Below are 14,795 nucleotides of genomic sequence, written 5' to 3' on the forward strand. Positions count from 1 at the left end.
AAGTATTCAGACCCTTTCCTCAGTACTTTGTTGAAGCACCTTTGGCAGCGATTACAGCCTCGAGTCTTCTTGGGTATGACACTACAAGCTTGGCACACCTGTATTTGTGGAGTGTCTCCCATTCTTCTCTGCAGACCCTCTCAAGCTCTGTCAGGTTGGATGGGGAGCGTTGCTGCACAGCTATTTTTAGGTCTCTCCAGAGATTTTCGATCGGGTTCAAGTCCGGGCTCTGGCTGGGCCACTCAAGGACATTCAGAGACTCGTCCCGAAGCAACTCCTGCGTTGTCTTGGCTGTGTGCTTAGGGTCGTGGTCCTGTTGGAAAGTGAACCTTCGCCCCAGTCTGAGGTCCTGAGTGCTCTGGATCCTGACTAGTCTCCCAGTCCCTGCCGCTGTAAAACATCCCCACAGCATGATGCTGCCACCACCATGCTTCACCGTAGGGATGGTGCCAGGTTTCCTACAGATGTGACATTCAGGCCAAAGAATTCAATCTTGGTTTCATCAAACCAGAGAATCTTGTTTCTCATGATCTGAGAGTCCTTTAGGTGCCTTTTGGCAAACTCCAAGCGGGCTCTCATGTGCCTTTTACTGAGGAGTGGCTTCTGTCTGGCCACTCTACCATAAAGGCCTGAGTGCTGCAGAGATGATTGTCCTTCTGGAAGGTTCTCCCATCTCCACAGAGGAACTCTGGAGCTCTGTCAGAGTGACCATCGGGTTCTTGGTCACCTCCCTGACCAAGGCCCTTCTCCCCCGATTGCTCAGTTTGGCCGGGTGGCCAACTCTAGGAAGAGTCTTGGTGGTTCCAAACATCTTCCCTTTAAGAATGATGGATGCCACTGTGTTCTTGGGGACCTTCAATGCTGTAGAAAATGTTTTGGTACCCTTCCCCAGATCTGTGCCTCGACACAATCCTGTCTCGGAGCTCTACGGACAATTCCTTCGACCTCATGGCTTGGTTTTTGCTCTGACATGCACTGTCAACTGTGGGACCTGTGTGTGCCTTTCCAAATCATGTCCAATCAATTGAATTTACCACAGGTGGACTCCAATCACGTTGTAGAAACATCTCAAGGATGATCAATGGAAACAGGATGCACCTGAGCTCAATTTTGAGTCTCATAACAAAGGGTCTGAAACATTTCTAAAAACCTGTTTTCGCTTTGTCATTATGGGGTATTGTGTGTAGATTGATGAGTAAATGTTTTTATTTAATCAATTTTAGAATAAGGCTGTAACGTAACAAAATGTGGAAAAAGTCAAGGGGTCTGAATACTTTCTGAATGCAATGTACATATTACAATATAATATGATTGCATGTACAGTATGTCACATATTGGGTGTTAGGTTACTACTATCTGGGTGATAGTGTAACCGGTGTGAGATGGCTAGCTAGTTAGCGGTGCGCGCTAGTAGCGTTTCAATCGGTGACGTCACTCGCTCTGAGACCTTGAAGTAGTTGTTTCCCTTGCTCTGCAAGGGCCGCGGCTTTTGTGGAGTGACGGGTAACGGTGTTTCGAGGGTGACTGTTGTCGATGTGTGCAGAGGGTCCCTGGTTCAAGCCCAGGTAGGGGCGAGGAGAGGGGCGGAAGCAACACTGTTACATTGATGCTGTTGACCCGGTGTTACTGCTATCTGGGTGTTAGGTTACTGCTATCTGGGTGTTAGGTTACTGCTATCTGGGTGTTAGGTTACTGCTATCTGGGTGTTACTGCTATCTGGGTGTTACTGCTATCTGGGTGTTAGGTTACTGCTATCTGGGTGTTACTGCTATCTGGGTGTTAGGTTACTACTATCTGGGTGTTACTGCTATCTGGGTGTTAGGTTACTGCTATCTGGGTGTTAGGTTACTGCTATCTGGGTGTTAGGTTACTACTATCTGGGTGTTAGGTTACTGCTATCTGGGTGTTAGGTTACTGCTATCTGGGTGTTAGGTTACTACTATCTGGGTGTTAGGTTACTACTATCTGGGTGTTAGGTTACTACTATCTGGGTGTTAGGTTACTACTATCTGGGTGTTAGGTTACTACTATCTGGGTGTTAGGTTACTACTATCTGGGTGTTAGGTTACTACTATCTGGGTGTTAGGTTACTGCTATCTGGGTGTTAGGTTACTGCTATCTGGGTGTTACTGCTATCTGGGTGTTAGGTTACTGCTATCTGGGTGTTAGGTTACTGCTATCTGGGTGTTAGGTTACTACTATCTGGGTGTTAGGTTACTACTATCTGGGTGTTAGGTTACTACTATCTGGGTGTTAGGTTACTGCTATCTGGGTGTTACTGCTATCTGGGTGTTAGGTTACTGCTATCTGGGTGTTAGGTTACTGCTATCTGGGTGTTAGGTTACTGCTATCTGGGTGTTAGGTTACTGCTATCTGGGTGTTACTGCTATCTGGGTGTTAGGTTACTGCTATCTGGGTGTTAGGTTACTGCTATCTGGGTGTTAGGTTACTGCTATCTGGGTGTTACTACTATCTGGGTGTTAGGTTACTGCTATCTGGGTGTTACTGCTATCTGGGTGTTAGGTTACTGCTATCTGGGTGTTAGGTTACTGCTATCTGGGTGTTAGGTTACTGCTATCTGGGTGTTAGGTTACTGCTATCTGGGTGTTAGGTTACTACTATCTGGGTGTTAGGTTACTACTATCTGGGTGTTAGGTTACTACTATCTGGGTGTTAGGTTACTGCTATCTGGGTGTTAGGTTACTACTATCTGGGTGTTAGGTTACTACTATCTGGGTGGTAGGTTACTGCTATCTGGGTGTTAGGTTACTGCTATCTGGGTGTTAGGTTACTGCTATCTGGGTGTTAGGTTACTACTATCTGGGTGTTACTGCTATCTGGGTGTTAGGTTACTGCTATCTGGGTGTTAGGTTACTACTATCTGGGTGTTAGGTTACTGCTATATGGGTGTTAGGTTACTGCTATCTGGGTGTTAGGTTACTGCTATCTGGGTGTTAGGTTACTGCTATCTGGGTGTTAGGTTACTGCTATCTGGGTGTTAGGTTACTGCTATCTGGGTGTTAGGTTACTGCTATCTGGGTGTTAGGTTACTGCTATCTGGGTGTTAGGTTACTGCTATCTGGCTGTTAGGTTACTGCTATCTGGGTGTTAGGTTACTTCTATCTGGGTGTTAGGTTACTACTATCTGGGTGTTAGGTTACTGCTATCTGGGTGTTAGGTTACTACTATCTGGGTGTTACTGCTATCTGGGTGTTAGGTTACTGCTATCTGGGTGTTACTGCTATCTGGGTGTTAGGTTACTGCTATCTGGGTGTTACTGCTATCTGGGTGTTACTGCTATCTGGGTGTTAGGTTACTGCTATCTGGGTGTTAGGTTACTGCTATCTGGGTGTTAGGTTACTGCTATCTGGGTGTTAGGTTACTACTATCTGGGTGTTAGGTTACTGCTATCTGGGTGTTAGGTTACTGCTATCTGGGTGTTAGGTTACTGCTATCTGGGTGTTACTGCTATCTGGGTGTTAGGTTACTGCTATCTGGGTGTTAGGTTACTGCTATCTGGGTGTTAGGTTACTGCTATCTGGGTGTTAGGTTACTGCTATCTGGGTGTTAGGTTACTGCTATCTGGGTGTTACTGCTATCTGGGTGTTAGGTTACTGCTATCTGGGTGTTAGGTTACTGCTATCTGGGTGTTAGGTTACTACTATCTGGGTGTTAGGTTACTGCTATCTGGGTGTTACTGCTATCTGGGTGTTAGGTTACTGCTATCTGGGTGTTACTGCTATCTGGGTGTTAGGTTACTGCTATCTGGGTGTTAGGTTACTGCTATCTGGGTGTTACTGCTATCTGGGTGTTAGGTTACTGCTATCTGGGTGTTACTGCTATCTGGGTGTTAGGTTACTACTATCTGGGTGTTAGGTTACTGCTATCTGGGTGTTAGGTTACTGCTATCTGGGTGTTAGGTTACTGCTATCTGGGTGTTAGGTTACTACTATCTGGGTGTTAGGTTACTGCTATCTGGGTGTTAGGTTACTGCTATCTGGGTGTTACTGCTATCTGGGTGTTAGGTTACTGCTATCTGGGTGTTACTACTATCTGGGTGTTAGGTTACTGCTATCTGGGTGTTAGGTTACTGCTATCTGGGTGTTAGGTTACTGCTATCTGGGTGTTAGGTTACTGCTATCTGGGTGTTACTGCTATCTGGGTGTTAGGTTACTACTATCTGGGTGTTAGGTTACTGCTATCTGGGTGTTAGGTTACTGCTATCTGGGTGTTAGGTTACTGCTATCTGGGTGTTACTGCTATCTGGGTGTTAGGTTACTGCTATCTGGGTGTTACTGCTATCTGGGTGTTCGGTTACTACTATCTGGGTGTTAGGTTACTACTATCTGGGTGTTAGGTTACTGCTATCTGGGTGTTAGGTTACTGCTATCTGGGTGTTAGGTTACTGCTATCTGGGTGTTAGGTTACTGCTATCTGGGTGTTAGGTTACTGCTATCTGGGTGTTAGGTTACTGCTATCTGGGTGTTAGGTTACTGCTATCTGGGTGTTAGGTTACTGCTATCTGGGTGTTAGGTTACTGCTATCTGGGTGTTAGGTTACTGCTATCTGGGTGTTAGGTTACTGCTATCTGGGTGTTAGGTTACTGCTATCTGGGTGTTAGGTTACTGCTATCTGGGTGTTAGGTTACTACTATCTGGGTGTTAGGTTACTGCTATCTGGGTGTTAGGTTACTACTATCTGGGTGTTAGGTTACTACTATCTGGGTGTTAGGTTACTGCTATCTGGGTGTTAGGTTACTGCTATCTGGGTGTTAGGTTACTGCTATCTGGGTGTTAGGTTACTGCTATCTGGGTGTTACTGCTATCTGGGTGTTAGGTTACTACTATCTGGGTGTTAGGTTACTGCTATCTGGGTGTTAGGTTACTGCTATCTGGGTGTTAGGTTACTGCTATCTGGGTGTTAGGTTACTGCTATCTGGGTGTTAGGTTACTACTATCTGGGTGTTACTGCTATCTGGGTGTTAGGTTACTACTATCTGGGTGTTAGGTTACTGCTATCTGGGTGTTACTGCTATCTGGGTGTTAGGTTACTACTATCTGGGTGTTACTGCTATCTGGGTGTTAGGTTACTACTATCTGGGTGTTACTGCTATCTGGGTGTTAGGTTACTGCTATCTGGGTGTTAGGTTACTACTATCTGGGTGTTACTGCTATCTGGGTGTTAGGTTACTGCTATCTGGGTGTTACTGCTATCTGGGTGTTAGGTTACTGCTATCTGGGTGTTACTGCTATCTGGGTGTTAGGTTACTACTATCTGGGTGTTACTGCTATCTGGGTGTTAGGTTACTGCTATCTGGGTGTTAGGTTACTACTATCTGGGTGTTACTGCTATCTGGGTGTTAGGTTACTACTATCTGGGTGTTACTACTATATGGGTGTTAGGTTACTGCTATCTGGGTGTTAGGTTACTGCTATCTGGGTGTTAGGTTACTGCTATCTGGGTGTTAGGTTACTGCTATCTGGGTGTTACTACTATCTGGGTGTTAGGTTACTGCTATCTGGGTGTTAGGTTACTGCTATCTGGGTGTTAGGTTACTGCTATCTGGGTGTTAGGTTACTGCTATCTGGGTGTTAGGTTACTACTATCTGGGTGTTAGGTTACTGCTATCTGGGTGTTAGGTTACTGCTATCTGGGTGTTAGGTTACTGCTATCTGGGTGTTACTGCTATCTGGGTGTTAGGTTACTGCTATCTGGGTGTTAGGTTACTACTATCTGGGTGTTAGGTTACTACTATCTGGGTGTTAGGTTACTGCTATCTGGGTGTTACTACTATCTGGGTGTTAGGTTACTGCTATCTGGGTGTTAGGTTACTGCTATCTGGGTGTTAGGTTACTGCTATCTGGGTGTTAGGTTACTGCTATCTGGGTGTTAGGTTACTGCTATCTGGGTGTTAGGTTACTGCTATCTGGGTGTTAGGTTACTGCTATCTGGGTGTTAGGTTACTGCTATCTGGGTGTTAGGTTACTGCTGTGGCATGCAGTGACTGTATTGTATTATGATGAACTGTAAATACTGTATATCAGTGTACTAGGATGTATTATGATGTACTGTATATCAGTGTACTAGGCTGTATTATGATGTACTGTATATCAGTGTATTATGATGTACTGTATATCAGTGTATTATGATGTACTGTATATCAGTGTATTATGATGTACTGTATATCAGTGTATTATGATGTACTGTATATCAGTGTATTAAGATGTATCGTGATGAACTGAGTAACCTGACCATATGGCGTTCTGACTCTGTGCAGGTGGTGGTGAATGTCTTGTGTGTCCTCCCGGTTCGGGGGGGCACCCCCTCGTAGACCCTCTGGCAGGAGGCCCCCACCTCGCCCGCTTCCCCTACCCGCACGGCGCGATCCCCAACCCCCTCCTGGGTCAGAACCCACACGAACATGAGATGCTGCGACACCCTGTCTTCGGTAAAAACACCAACACCTTTCGATCAACAACACAGATCTCAATCTAGATCATATCAATATCAGACCTTGGCCTGATCCTGTTGCGTTCCTCTATTTGTAGTCAAGCCAAATGGCCTGATCCTGTTGCGTTCCTCTCTCCAGGTACTCCGTACCCCCGGGACCTCCCTCCCCAGATGTCTGCAGCCCACCAGCTCCAGGCCATGCATGCTCAGTCTGCAGAGATGCAGCGGCTAGCTATGGAGCAGCAGTGGCTACATGGACACCACCACATGCACGGGGGCCCGCTGCCTGGACAGGAGGATTATTACAGGTCAGAGATGAGACACACTCACTGAAACACACACACACACACACACTTGAAAACTCACACTGAAACACACACACACACACACTTAACCATTTACACACACTCTCACACATTCACATTTCAACACATTCATTACACACACTGACAGAAGAGGAAAAGACTGCCCTAGACAGCATCAGTCCAGAGATGGGCTTTAAAATAAGAACAATTACATCAAATTACAAAACAAATATTAATCATAACATAAAATGGTTCATCTGTGGTTATAAATTCTGTTGCTAATTTAAAAAGATTTTCATTTGTGTGATTTCTGTAAGATCATGCAGACGTTTCAAGTGATCTCGAGTTCCAGAAATTGACTCCTTTTACAGAAAAACCTGATGGCAAGTGATGTTTTACCTTAAGAATTAACTCTGCGCTTTGCATTTTCAGAGTATGTGACCCTGTAGGGTCTATATATAGACTGAATGTAGTCACTTTTTATATATATAGGGTTGGGAGCAAGTCTGTATTAACATTTTAAGTTTCGCATTGGACAAATATACAGACATTTTCCAAATTTGACATATTACGTTTCTTTGCAATTTTACTGATGTGGTGAATTCTAAAATTGGTAAATGCACACTTGTACAAGGATTGCAGCGGCTTTGTTCCAGATTCTCCAGCTTGCGACCAACTTGTAATACAACACCACCTGTGAAAATATCATAGTGTGCATATAAACGTCGTTAGTGGTGCAGGGGCTTTCTGTTATATTTCCAGATGATAAGAGTGGGGATGCTGACGTACGTTTGTTTGTTTGTTTGTTTGTGTTTTAGCCGGCTGAAGAAGGAAAGCGACAAGCAACTGTAACCGACCAATAGGGACGCAGGAAGTTGCCTAGGACACAGGAAGTACACACGCGGGAACAGGAAGTAGTTACAGAGCAGTCTGTCTGTCAGTCAGAGGAACTCGATCCTCCGAACATTTCCCGTTACGAAGAACAACAGAAATTGAAGAACATTGAGAGACTTTGTTTGGTGTAACTATAGCCTTCAAGTAGTGACAACGACCTCGAGACTGATTTGTGACTTTCCTGCATGAAAACTACTCTAAAGCGTCCACAACGTGTTTTGTAGGCAGCACACTTTGTCACTGTGCTAGTGGATGGAAAGGAAAGAGACTAGGAAGTGACGGTCCAGACATTATATCCACGGAAAGATTTAAAAACAAAGTGCTATCTTATTTTAATACATTGTTGTAGGTTTTCATCATTTGAACGAAAAGCTGCAGCATGGCATTTTTGAGTCTGTAAATAGTATATATATACATATAATTATTATAATTATTATTATTGTTGTTACTAGACGTGGACTCAAGTCATTTCTAAACCTCCAATATAGTACTGTGTTCTGAAGCATTAAGCCTTGTTTTAACGGGGGGGGGGGGTGATGTGGTGATGTGGGATACCTCAGAGAGAGCTGTGTAGCCCCAGACTCTCACACACACGACTGTCCCATCCATCTCCTTTCATGATACACCCCTTGACAAGCACCATATTGTCAGACAGAATGCCTGAACTTACTGGGTTGAGTTAATGATTCGAGACTCTTGGAAGAGGAGTGACTGTATCTCAGAGTCACTGAGTCTTCTATGGATCAGCATATGCCCCTGTCCTGTCCTCTACAAGACCCCGATGCAGACACCATCAGTTGCCCTCAAAGGAAGACTAGATGGAATCCCTCGGCGCTTTTAATTGGTTTTGACACTCTTACTCGACATCAGTATTGATTCAATATAATTAAAGAAACATTTTAAGTTTAGGTCGATTTTAAAACCTGTTTCACGTTTTCTTTTACAATGTTTTAAATTGTCTTTGACAAAAAAAAAAATGGTATCGTTCGTGTCTTTAAACTACACTGAGGTCCCAACAACTGTTCTGTTCTGTTCTGACTGTGGTTGAGTGGAGTTATACAAGGGTGCTAGAGGAAACTGAAGGTGGTGGTGGTGGTGGTGATGAAGCTGGTTTCCTCCCTCCTCTACTTGTTCAAGTGTGGCTGCTACAGCAAGGCTTCTCTAGCCTGGTATGTTTGTGCTGTCTTGACAACTCCTAGGGACCAGGCTAGGGGTTCTCCTCCACCGGCTTCTCCTCCATGAGGTGATCCTGGTATTATGTGCGCTGTGCTGCCATATTCACTGTGACTTAACGAGGCCTAACTATATGGGAGGAGGTGGGTGGGTCCAGTGCTGGGACCAGACACTAACTAACAGGCCTAACTATATGGGAGGAGGTGGGTGGGTCCAGTGCTGGGACCAGACTCTAGACAGTGGAGCTGTAATGGTGGTGGTCCTGTTCCCTTCAGGCTCTCGCTGCTCAGCCTTCCCCTCAGCCTGCACTGCTTCTCCTGGCCTCCCCTTCAAGGCCAGGGGTGGTTCGTGGACTGTACGCCATGCCATTGACTGTTCTGTTCAGTTCACCTGACTGTCATACCAGTGTACTGGCTGTTAGCCCTAACCCTGCCTATGTTAGCCCATGTTTGAGTTCCTTCTACTCCTCTCTGGTCCGTCTCTGGTCCGTCTCTGGTCCGTCTCTGGTCCGTCTCCGGTCCGTCCACCACGAGCATGTGCTATGTTTGTCTCCGTCTCTGTATCGGTTTGTCTGTCTGTCTGTTCCATGCACATTTGCTCATCTCATGTCTGCCTCCTCCTCTTTCTGACACCATCCTCCTCTTTCTGACACCCTCCCCCTCCTCCTGTCTAACACCACCCTCCTCCTCCTGTCTGACACCACCACCCCCCTCCTCCTCCTGTCTGACACCACCACCCTCCTCCTCCTGTCTGACACCACCACCCTCCTCCTGTCTGACACCACCACCCTCCTCCTCCTCCTCCTCCTGTCTGACACCACCCTCCTCCTCCTCCTGTCTGACACCACCACCCTACTCCTCCTCCTGTCTGACACCACCACCCTCCTCCTCCTCCTGTCTGACACCACCACCCACCACCCTCCTCCTCCTCCTGTCTGACACCACCACCCACCACCCTACTCCTCCTCCTGTCTGACACCACCACTCTCCTCCTCCTCCTGTCTGACACCACCACCCTCCTCCTCCTCCTGTCTGACACCACCACCCTCCTCCTCCTGTCTGACACCACCACCCTCCTCCTCCTGTCTGACACCACCACCCTCCTCCTCCTCCAGTCTGACACCACCCTCCTCCTCCTGTCTGACACCACCACCCTCCTCCTCCTCCTGTCTGACACCACCCTCCTCCTGTCTGACACCACCACCCTCCTCCTCCTCCTGTCTGACACCACCCTCCTCCTCCTCCTGTCTGACACCACCACCCTCCTCCTCCTGTCTGACACCACCACCCTCCTCCTGTCTGACACCACCACCCTCCTCCTCCTCCTGTCTGACACCACCCCCCTCCTCCTCCTCCTGTCTGACACCACCACCCTCCTCCTCCTCCTGTCTGACACCACCACCTTCCTCCTCCTCCTGTCTGACACCACCACCCTCCTCCTCCTCCTGTCTGACACCACCCCCCTCCTCCTCCTCCTGTCTGACACCACCCTCCTCCTCCTGTCTGACACCACCACCCTCCTCCTCCTCCTGTCTGACACCACCACCTTCCTCCTCCTCCTGTCTGACACCACCCCCCTCCTCCTCCTCCTGTCTGACACCACCCCCCTCCTCCTCCTCCTGTCTGACACCACCACCCTCCCCCTCCTCCTGTCTGACACCACAACCCTCCTCCTCCTGTCTGACACCACCCTCCTCCTCCTCCTCCTGTCTGACACCACCCCCCTCCTCCTGTCTGACACCACCACCCTCCTCCTCCTCCTGTCTGACACCACCCCCACCCTCCTCCTCCTGTCTGACACCACCCCCCTCCTCCTCCTGTCTGACACCCCCCTCCTCCTCCTGTCTGACACCACCACCCCCCTCCTCCTCCTGTCTGACACCACCACCCTCCTCCTCCTCCTGTCTGACACCACCCTCCTCCTCCTGTCTTTTAGTGTTCCTTCTCTCTCTGTCTCTCCTCTCCTCCTAACCCTTGGATGTTAGGTGTTGTTGTCAATGGTTGATCTTCTCATTTCCAAGCAGCAATAGCAGAATGTATATACATTCTGACCGGCTAAGATTTATATATAGAACTGGTATCTTGAAGCTTATTGTATATATTAGTAGTCACCATGGGGATGACGACATGACAATGTAAACAAAAAGTAGAAATAATAAGAAAAAGTGTGAGTCCTGTGTTCTCTCTCCATTTGAGTATTTTGTAATTTTTTTGGAAAAATGTGTGGAATTAAAATAAACGATAGTTACACCACAAGACATCTTTAGTTTATTGGTTTTTATTTAGACTAGACACTATTTACATTACTCAGAACAGTAGCTGTTGGTGGTGCATGCTGGGAAATGTTATCATCATTAGTGGACACAACATGTACACTAAAATTGCAATCTGTGGCGGCGCACTTCAACGACGACGGCTGTCATTTTGAGAATACATTATTCCTCTACTGCTCCTCCAGAGATAATGTAGCCTGGTGAATCCAGACTGAACGTTACTCCAGAGATAATGTAACCTGGTGAATCCAGACTGAACGTTACTCCAGAGATAATGTAACCTGGTGAATCCAGACTGAACGTTACTCCAGAGATAATGTAGCCTGGTGAATCCAGACTGAACGTTACTCCAGAGATAATGTAGCCTGGTGAATCCAGACTGAACGTTACTCCAGAGATAATGTAGCCTGGTGAATCCAGACTGAACGTTACTCCAGAGATAATGTAGCCTGGTGAATCCAGACTGAACGTTACTCCAGAGATAATGTAGCCTGGTGAATCCAGACTGAACGTTACTCCAGAGATAATGTAGCCTGGTGAATCCAGACTGAACGTTACTCCAGAGATAATGTAGCCTGGTGAATCCAGACTGAACGTTACTCCAGAGATAATGTAGCCTGGTGAATCCAGACTGAACGTTACTCCAGAGATAATGTAGCCTGGTGAATCCAGACTGAACGTTACTCCAGAGATAATGTAGCCTGGTGAAATCAAATTGAACGTTACTCCAGAGATAATGTAGCCTGCTGAATCCAGACTAAACATTATGTTGATTATTATTTTGAAAAAAATGTGAAAGTAGCGTTTAATCTGGATTCACTAGGCTAGAAATGACGCCCTGCTCCTTAAAATCCCTTTACTCCCTGGGCTGTCATGTGATCATGTGAGAAGTGCTGCTTTGTCAGGGGGGGATGCCTGTTGTTTAGCTCAGTGGCTCACCTCCCCACAAGACACAAGGAAACAGCAGAGAGAGCTCAGAGCGGCAGCTCCACTGGCTGGTTGAATAAATGATTGAATCTCCTCTTCGATGGAACGACTGTGACACAACGTCAACCCAAATCACATCCTCACCATAATCTGGTGGTGTACCCCTCAGGCATGGGCACAGAGATACACACACACTGAAATATGGTCTGGAAACATTATTGGGATGAATAGCAATGTGAAAGGATGCTGTTGTCTGTCTGGTTTAAAATATCTTGATACAGAGCCTCTTTCCCCATCCCTCTCTCCCTCTTTCCCCATCCCTCTCTCCCTCTTTCCCCATCCCTCTCTCCCATCCCTCTCTCCCTCTCTCCCATCCCTCTCTCCCTCTTTCCCCATCCCTCTCTCCCTCTTTCCCCATCCCTCTCTCCCTCTTCCCCCATCCCTCTCTCCCTCTTCCTCTCTCCCTCTTTCCCCATCCCTCTCTCCCTCTTCCTCTCCCCATCCCTCTTCCTCTCTCCCTCTTTCCCCATCCCTCTCTCCCTCTTTCCCCATCCCTCTTTCCCCATCCCTCTCTCCTTCTTTCCCCATCCCTCTCTCCCTCTTTCCCCATCCCTCTCTCTCTCTTTCCCCATCCCTCTCTCCCTCTTTCCCCATCCCTCTCTCCCTCTTTCCCCATCCCTCTCTCCCTCTTCCTCTCTCCCTCTCTCCCTCTTTCCCCATCCCTCTCTCCCTCTTTCCCCATCCCTCTCTCCCTCTTTCCCCATCCCTCTCTCCCTCTTCCTCTCTCCCTCTCTCCCTCTTCCTCTCTCCCTCTCTCCCTCTTCCTCTCTCCCTCTCTCCCTCTTTCCCCATCCCTCTCTCCCTCTTTCCCCATCCCTCTCTCCCTCTTTCCCCATCCCTCTCTCCCTCTTTCCCCATCCCTCTTTCCCCATCCCTCTCTCCCTCTTCCTCTCTCCCTCTCTCCCTCTTTCCCCATCCCTCTCTCCCTCTTTCGGGCTTCACAGATGTTGGCTTCACAAATTGGCTTCACAGATGTGTGTCGTTAGGCAGGTGTATTCATTTGTGTCGTTAGTGAATGCAGGAGAGCTGTTGATGAATAGTATTGATTCTAGACTTTGCTATTGCCTTTGGAGGTTGCTGTGTGACAACATGAGGAAGACAGCAGTGTCGATGCAAATGAAGCTGGCCGTCATAAGGCTCAGAAATGAAAAATCAATCAATCAGGAACATTGCAAAAACCCTGGCCATGCCCAAGTCAACCGTTTGGTTCATCATTAACAAGAAAAAAACTACCGGTGAACTCAATTATGTCAAAAGACCCGGTAGACCGAGGAATACCACTGTAGTGGATGACCAGAGAATACTCTCTATGGTGAAGAAACCCCCCCTGACAACAGCCCAACAGATCAAAAACACTCTCCTGGATGCAGATGTAGATGTGTCAAAGTCTACCATACGTAGAAGACTACACCAGCAGCACTACAGAGGGTACACTACAAGATGCAAACCACTGATAAACCAGAAGAACAGAAAGGCCAGATTACAGTTTGCTAAAAAGCACATAAAAGAGCCCCAAGAGTTCTGGAAAAAAGTATTGTGGACAGATGAGACAAAGATTAACATGTTCCAGGGTGATGGAAAGAGGAAAGTGTGGAGAAAAAACAGAAATGCCCATGATCCAAAGCATACCACCTCATCCGTGAAACATGGTGGAGGGGGGTGTTATGGCTTGGGCCTGTATGGCTGCCAGTGGAACAGGCTCACTTGTCTTCATCGATGATGTGACTGCAGACAGAAGTAGAACAATGAATTCTGAAGTCTACAGAAATGTTTTATCTGCTCAGATAAAACCAAATGCCTCCAAACTCATTGGACGGCACTTCATCATGCAACAAGACAATGACCCTAAACATACTGCTAGAGCAACGAAGGGGATTTTGATGGCCAAAAAGTGGAAAATCCTTGACTGGCCGAGTCAATCACCGGATCTGAATCCAATTGAACATGCATTTTACATGCTGAAGAGGAGACTGAAGGCAATACGTCCCCGAAAACAAGCAGGAACTGAAGATGGCAGCAGGACAGGCCCGGCAGAGCATCACCAGAATAATGATACATATGTAAAGATATAATGTTAAACATTATGTTTACATACTGATAATGCCACCATAAGGGCCAAAAACTAAGGGATGGATAGATGGCAACTAGCCTGAAAACTGCAAGGGATTGCGCACAACTGACCAAGTTCCTGTCACATTCTTCTCCTACGGTAAAAACAGGAAGTGCAATTACAACAGTAATTGCAACAATCACCACTAGGTGGGGACAAAACTGAAACAAATCTTTTAAAGGTTCCAATACACTCCCCGCCATATTTACTGTCGTGGATAATTATCACTATACTTGTTAAAAAATCAAAAGTTCTTCCAGAGTTTTTGTAGAATGAAGATAGACTTTTATTACACAAAGTAACGAAAAGCCGAGATGGTCTGCAGAACACCTGTTTTCCCTGACTCGGAGCTCTCCTTCTATACAGACACAATGCATAGTCATGCGTACACAACCTACACAGTTACTCCATTATATGTACATGATTAACATCCTTCGGTGTCACATGTTGTTTACTCACGAAGCTACGTGCGCTTCTCTAAATGGGGCCTCTGTCACTTATCTCATTATATTGGTGGCGTGACTCAAATAATTATATACAGTGGGGAGAACAAGTATTTGATACACTGCCGATTTTGCAGGTTTTCCTACTTACAAAGCATGTA

General features: G+C 46.8%; 1 protein-coding gene across 3 annotated transcripts in view; it reads left to right on the forward strand.

Moving 5' to 3' along the window:
• The window catches only part of rerea (arginine-glutamic acid dipeptide (RE) repeats a), a 104,153-nt gene extending 93,074 nt beyond the window's left edge, over positions 1-11,079 (forward strand). Inside the window, exons 15-18 of one of the 3 annotated variants that reach the window (XM_084184241.1) lie at positions 6,278-6,448; positions 6,590-6,758; positions 7,073-7,138; positions 7,574-11,079. In XM_084184241.1, coding sequence (XP_084040367.1) covers positions 6,278-6,448; positions 6,590-6,758; positions 7,073-7,094 — 362 coding nt within the window. In that variant the 3' untranslated portion in view covers positions 7,095-7,138; positions 7,574-11,079. The remainder of the gene's footprint in view (positions 1-6,277; positions 6,449-6,589; positions 6,759-7,072; positions 7,139-7,573) is intronic. The other 2 variants (XM_084184242.1, XM_084184240.1) reach the window with 2 other exon arrangements.
• The last annotated feature ends 3,716 nt before the right edge of the window (positions 11,080-14,795 follow it).

The sequence above is a fragment of the Coregonus lavaretus genome, assembly GCF_964263955.1.
Source record: "Coregonus lavaretus genome assembly, chromosome: 20".
NCBI classification, from domain to species: Eukaryota; Metazoa; Chordata; class Actinopteri; order Salmoniformes; family Salmonidae; genus Coregonus; species Coregonus lavaretus.